General features: G+C 37.6%; 1 protein-coding gene across 1 annotated transcript in view; it reads left to right on the top strand.

Moving 5' to 3' along the window:
* ADGRA3 (adhesion G protein-coupled receptor A3) overlaps positions 1-5,745 on the top strand; it is a 55,390-nt gene extending 49,645 nt beyond the window's left edge. The window contains exons 18-20 of the mRNA XM_005415614.1: positions 1,581-1,764; positions 3,883-3,978; positions 4,166-5,745. Coding sequence (XP_005415671.1) covers positions 1,581-1,764; positions 3,883-3,978; positions 4,166-5,408 — 1,523 coding nt within the window. The 3' untranslated portion in view covers positions 5,409-5,745. The remainder of the gene's footprint in view (positions 1-1,580; positions 1,765-3,882; positions 3,979-4,165) is intronic.
* Positions 5,746-6,736: the final 991 nt, after the last annotated feature.

Here is a 6,736-nt window from a genome sequence, read left to right as displayed (position 1 = left end):
AGCGGTAAGTAAAACTTGGTTACTGGTTTTGTACTCCTATATATCAATATACTCCCCATGCCACTGACAGAACTCTAATGCTGTGTCGGCATTCATCAAAATATAAAATCTAGAAAAAAAATTAATGTTTTGCTTTTAAGTCATCTAGTCCAACACCCCTGCAGTAAAGATGGACATCTTCAACTAGAAGATTGCTCTGAGCCCCATCCAACCCGACCTGCAATATTTCCAGAGATTGGACATCTAATACCTCTCTGGGCAACCTGTGCCTGTGTTTTGCCAGCCTCATTGTAAAAACCTAACTTTCTTACATATAATATAAATCAACAGTCTTTCATTTTAAAGTCATTCCTCCTATCACTGCATAACCTTGTAAAATGTGCAACAGATATTTTTTCCCAAAATTCTACCACAGAAACTAAGTTTTATTGGTTATTTCCGTTTTTGAGACTTACTTACTATGAAATTATTTTATAGGCCTGTATGTGGCCTTTACAGGCCATGTGAGATCTGATTTTCACAGGTATTAAAATACCTATTTCCATTTGCTCAGTATAACTGAAGGGGAGGGAAGAGAAGTGTTTCAAGCCTCCATGCTTTATTAAGACTCCTTCTTTTTAATGATTTGCCCTTCTAAAATTTGGCCATCTCAATTCAGTTACAGTGTTTCAGTATAACAACAGTTTCTGCTTTCAAAAAATGTTAGTGAAATTTTTAAATTTTTTTTTAATCCAGTGATTACAAAAATTTTCACGTCCCTCACCGTAATATTCCATAATGCTTTTTGTTTGAATTTACTGGAGTTATTACGTTGACGGTTCAAAGTGTTGCAGTAAAATATATTCCTGATCTTTCTCCTATGTGGGTGCACACATACACACACCTCCTCTTTTTCCTGGAGACAGAAATCCTCCAGAAGAAACCTTGTGATACAGATAGGCTGTTTGAGAGTTGTGTGTTTTTACTGGTGACTGAAAAAGGCAAAAAACCCACTTCTAGTCAGCTTAATTGGAAATAAAGTGTTGCCCCTTCTTTGTGCATGTGCTGTCATGGCAGTGTGGCTTGTGAATAAGGCAGTAAAGGATAAGGAAGCAGACTGTGAAGCAGACTGCATTAATGTTTGGGCAGGTTAAACATTAATGCACTTTCTTTATCTTTGCATTATGATAAAATTGCTGATGAGTGTTGGCTGGCTGTGTTTTGCCATCTGCTCCATACTTACCACAGTATCACGAGTTTGCTGTTCCCTTACTTGTTTCAATTTGAATAATATCTGTCACACAGGACATTTTAAATTAGGTCTTTTTTAAAATACAGTTTCCTAAAGTGTATGATTGATATGTACACTTCTGAAAGTGTTTTTCTCCTGTTACTAAGTTTTAAAGGTTTGCGTTACTTTTTTTTTTTGTTTTAAACTATAATGACTTGATTTTGTTTTAAAATATGATGACAATCACTTGATAGAGTGGTCATATAAAATAAGAGGGTTTTTTTCTCTTGAATTGAGCTTTTGAAAATTTCAGGTTTATGGTGAGTTGTGAGTCTAATGATTTCTGCATTAACTTAGTAGAAAGGAGATATTTGGGGGTTAATTCTTTTTTTGTTGTCTATTTTTAAGGTTGGGATAATTCTCCATTATTCCACTCTTGCAACAGTACTGTGGCTGGGAGTGACATCTCGCAATATTTACAAGCAGGTAACCAAAAAAGCAAAAAGGTGTCAAGATCCTGATGAGCCACCTCCTCCACCCAGGCCAATGCTGAGGTGAGTTGTTTGTTTCTGTGGCTCCTTATTTCCCAGGTTATATACATTTATATTCTGACCAGAAAATGTAAAAAGTCACTCCCCTTGTGTTTTCTCCAGGTCTGTAAAGTTCCTTTAGATTTTCTTGTTCCTCAGTGTTATGTTAAGGAGGATGAGCTGAAAGACTATTGGTCTTAGTGTATTACAGATGCAATGGTGGGTTGCTGATTGATAAATTAAAAATCAGTAGTGTTTCAGCATTACTACTGAAGGTTTGTTTAGGACTTTAGATAGCAACACAACCCATTAAATTATCAGAAGAAAGAATGTGTAGAACTATTAACACAATCTAACACTGCAGTTTAAGTAAATACAGTTAAATATATGTTCCAAAGATTGTTTACAAAATTGTTTGAAAAATAGGTGTCACTTATTGTCAAATGAAAATAGTGTTCTTTGTGTGATATTCCTCCTAAAATTTTCATTTCTGAAATCCCAGAAATGAGACAAACTAATTCTCTGTTAAATTCACACATGTGCAATGTTCTTATTAGAAAATACTGAAGTACCTTGTTCATGTTGCCTCCTCAGCTTCTGGATTGTAATTAAAAACTGCTACTGTGAAATTCTCCACAAGGTGGCAGAAGTTGATTAACTTTGATTAGTTACAGGCAAATATTTAAAGAACTTGATTTTGAAAGTACAGAGACTGCAGAAAAACAGAAGTGCTTTTCTGATTAATTTCAAGTAACATTTTCAATGCTACATACAAGCATTTTATATCCCTTATTATTGATTATGAAGTTCCTGCTTTGGAAAACGTTGCAGTAAAATTACAAACCTCACAGGCTCTGCTCTGCACGGACATGAACATGCCATTTTAGGTGTGAGCACCTCATCTCTGCCAGTGGCAGTAGCTCTGGAGGCAAGTATCCAAGAGAAAAATGGAGCAAACAGATTTTATATTTCTCAGACTTTCTCAGTGTCCAGCTTCCTGCAGATCAGGAATTTCCTCAGTCAGACAGATATGTGATGTCTTTGTATGGAAAGGCCACAGAAGGATTATTTTTTTCAGCTGTCTTTTAAACTTAGATTCAAAATAAAACTACCATTAATGTAGTACTTGTATAAAGATTTGTCTGTTTGGCCCAGCTCCTGATTACTGCATCAAGATACAGAATAGACCAATGTCAGAATCTGATCTTTGTAGGATTCATCAAGTAAATAATAAATTCAGTGTATCTTGATTTCCAAAAAAGTCATAATTTGCTTTAGACTGTTGTTTTGTGTCTCAAGCAAGACAAGAGGAATTTCAGGTGAATTATCAGAAATGCAGTGAAAAAGTCCAGGACCACTGTAGTAGGTGTCCCCTGTTGATAAAAACCAAACACTCACCTGCATGTCACAGTAAGAGTTTTCACTTTTGTGTTCTGATCTGAATTTGAACTGGATTAGTATAAGCTGCAGGACTGAGTGCTGTTAATTTGACTGCTGATCAGTTATTATTGATCTGCCACTAATGAATGCAATGTGAATTCATAGAAATCAGAATGAAAAGTGAGATATTCCAACAACATAGGCCCTTTTTCTTCATAAAAGTGTACAGTTTTCATCAATACCACCACAGGGAAGCAGGCAGTATATACTATAAAATTAGAGAATCCTTTAAAAATTTTAAAAAACCAAAAACAGCCTGCCATCTGCTGAACTCCCACACCCAAAAAAATGTCAACTAACAGTGTATATAGTATTAGGCAGGTTCGTCTGTGGAACACAGGACATACCACTTAGTATTTTTATTCTAAGTTTCCGTATTATTTTCCAGCAATTTACAACTTCAGACTGAGTGCTTTTGCTTCTTCCTTCTGGCACTGTATACTTTTGTTCAGTGTCTGTGAGTGGGAGGTGGGAGTTGAGCAGCTTTGAGAGAGAGGCAGCTTACAGCAGGAGAAAAACTGTAGTGAGGAAGACATAGAAAACAATTGATACTGCCAAAGCCCAAACCTGATTCACCCTATTTAGTTTCATAAAGAGCTTGTATGCTTCCCAAATCCTGGAAAGCTCTAATTTCCCTCATGGTGACTTAAAAAAAATCCATTTCACTTAAGCAGCTGCTGATAAATTGGTTTTATTTTTTAGGTTCTACCTTATTGGTGGAGGGATCCCTATCATAGTTTGTGGAATAACAGCTGCAGCAAACATCCGAAATTATGGCAGCAGACCTAATGCACCTTAGTAAGTACCCTATAAGTGAGAACTTTGTCCTAAGATTTGTTAGGCTTGCTTTTCTCTGAATGCTTGTTGCAATTAATTCTGATTCTTCCTGAAAACATAACACAGACAAGATCATGTCAATGAACTGAGAAAGCATAAGTGACTTGTGCAAGATGTTAATTTATTCTTTGGTTTGTTTCTTTTGCAGTTGCTGGATGGCTTGGGAACCTAGCTTAGGAGCATTTTATGGACCTGCTAGTTTTATAATTTTCATAAACTGTATGTATTTCCTCAGTATATTCATACAACTAAAGCGTCACCCTGAACGCAAATATGAGCTGAAGGAGCCCGTTGAGGAGCAGCAGCGTCTGGCCACCAACGAGCATGGGGAACTGGCCCATCAGGATTCCTTGTCAGTGTCCCTAGTGTCCACATCTGCTCTGGAGAATGAGCACAGTTTTCCAGCACAGCTTCTGGGAGTGGGCCTTACGTTGGTTTTGTATGTTACGCTGTGGTTCTTTGGAGCTCTGTCCATCTCCCTGTATTATCCTATGGACCTGATCTTCAGCTGTTTTTTTGGGGTGACATGTTTAAGCCTCAGTGCCTTTCTTATGGTGCACCATTGCATTAACAGGGAAGATGTCAGGCATGCTTGGATAACAACGTGCTGCCCAGGAAGGAGTACATATTCAGTGCAAGTAAATGTGCCACCCTCCAGTTCCAGTGGAACCAACGGAGAGGCCCCAAAATGCACCAACAGTAGCGCAGAATCCTCATGCACAAATAAAAGTGCCTCAAGCCTAAAAAATTCGTCTCAAGGTTGTAAACTAACTAACTTACAAGCTGCAGCAGCTCAATGCCACCCTACTTCTCTGCCATTGAACACAGGTCCTCAACTCGATAATAGTCTGACTGAGCATTCAGTAGATAACGATATCAAAATGCACGTAGCTCCATTAGAGGTACAGTTCCGGACAAACGGACACCCCAGCCGGCACCATAAGAACAGGAGCAAGGGCCATCGTGCCAGCAGGCTTGCGGTGCTGAGGGAATATGCCTACGACGTTCCCACGAGTGTGGAAGGAAGTGTGCAAAATGGCTTACCCAAAACTCGCCAGAGCAACAGCGAAGGGCACTCCAGGAGCCGAAGGGCCTATCTGGCATACAGGGAACGTCAGTATAACCAGTCCCAGCAAGAAAGCAGTGATGCCTGCAGTACACTTCCAAAAAGTAGCAGAAATACAGAGAAAACAATAGCTACCAACAACAAAAAAGATATTCTGAGGAAACCAATAGCAGCAGAACTTGAAAACCAACAAAAATCTTATGGCTTAAATTTAGCCATCCAGAATGGGCCACTGAAAAGCAGTGGACAGGATGGACCTTTGCTCACTGCAGACAGTACTGGTAATATTAGAACTGGGTTATGGAAACACGAAACTACTGTGTAGCATTATAATTCTTTGTGGGATGAATCCATATAAACTGTGATTACACATTCCTTAAAGCTATTAACACTTTTAAAGACTGTTTACAAACTGTAGGTACTTAATGCAGGGAGGGGAACAAAGATAATATGCCAAGCAAAAAATGTTATGCAACATTACCTCTGTTGTTGTTACAAAGATGAACTCTAGCTTGGTATTTTGTGAAATTTTTTTGAAGTGTCAGTCTTGAGAGATGCAGAACACAACTTTGTACATTTTTTTACCTGTAACCCTGCAGATGTGTCCACAACACATTTCAAATTTGTATTTAAATGTATAATAAATAGTATTTTCCCCAGCAGCCCAAGTTGCACTTTTTTGTTGGGTATTTAAAATACTACTGCACTGAATGTCGTATTGATTTTACTTTTTCATTATCTGAAATTTACGAGCTTCCGTTACCGATAAAATACTGAAGTTACAGTTTTCTACACTTAGATTGTTGACACCTCAGTGTAAACAAGATAACATTTTGTATCATTCTGCTGCTGGGACCAATTTGAATTTGTAGTGCAGAGTGGTGCTCGAGGTTGTAACTGTTTCCAGCATTTATACCCATTTTGTTAAAGCTATATGTATTAAATAGCAAAAAATGCTTCTGTATAATCGAGTACTGATACCACAATTAGGCCTTTAAACAGCAAATAGAATTGGGTTGTTTATGCTTGGTTAGTTGGTTACCTGCTTCAGACTTGCCACTTTTGCGTGTTTTGGTTAAGTGTATCTGAGTTATGATACAGATCTAACATTGTCCCTACTCAAATACTGTGCTAAATAATGTATAAACTCATTCAGATAATGTTTAATTACTGCTTGTCAGATTTACTGCAGCCTCTAGTAGTCTGACAGTGTGAACTAATCTTCGATTAGTTTGTACTAACCTCTGCAGTAGGACAGTGTTGTTGGAGTTTGGGTTCTATTTTTACTTCTTGTGGGTAGTTACCATTTAAGAATTCTTTCAGGAACATTTTGACAAGTGTATGACTCAGTTTTCATTGCTATTCTATTTCCCTGGTTTCAGGAGAGATGGCTTTTTGCTTGTATCCAACCTTACAACTACCAAAAGGATAGACTCTCAGAAAAAAAGCTTATGGGTATTACCAAAGAAAAGGATTTTAAGTAAATATAAAAATATATAATATCTGTGTTAAATCTATTTGATAAGGTATCTACACATCTTAGACAACTGACTGCTTTGTAATTGCTGGTTTTGGGTTGTTATTTGGTACAGGAGGGTTCCTTTTGGTGGCAGAAATGCAGTTTTGCACCTAGAAGTCAAAACCAGCAACTTG

Source organism: Geospiza fortis, unplaced genomic scaffold (genome assembly GCF_000277835.1).
Source record: "Geospiza fortis unplaced genomic scaffold, GeoFor_1.0 scaffold40, whole genome shotgun sequence".
Classification (NCBI taxonomy): domain Eukaryota; kingdom Metazoa; phylum Chordata; class Aves; order Passeriformes; family Thraupidae; genus Geospiza; species Geospiza fortis.
Note: the sequence above shows the minus strand (reverse complement) of the source record. Positions and strands in the feature narration are given on the sequence as shown.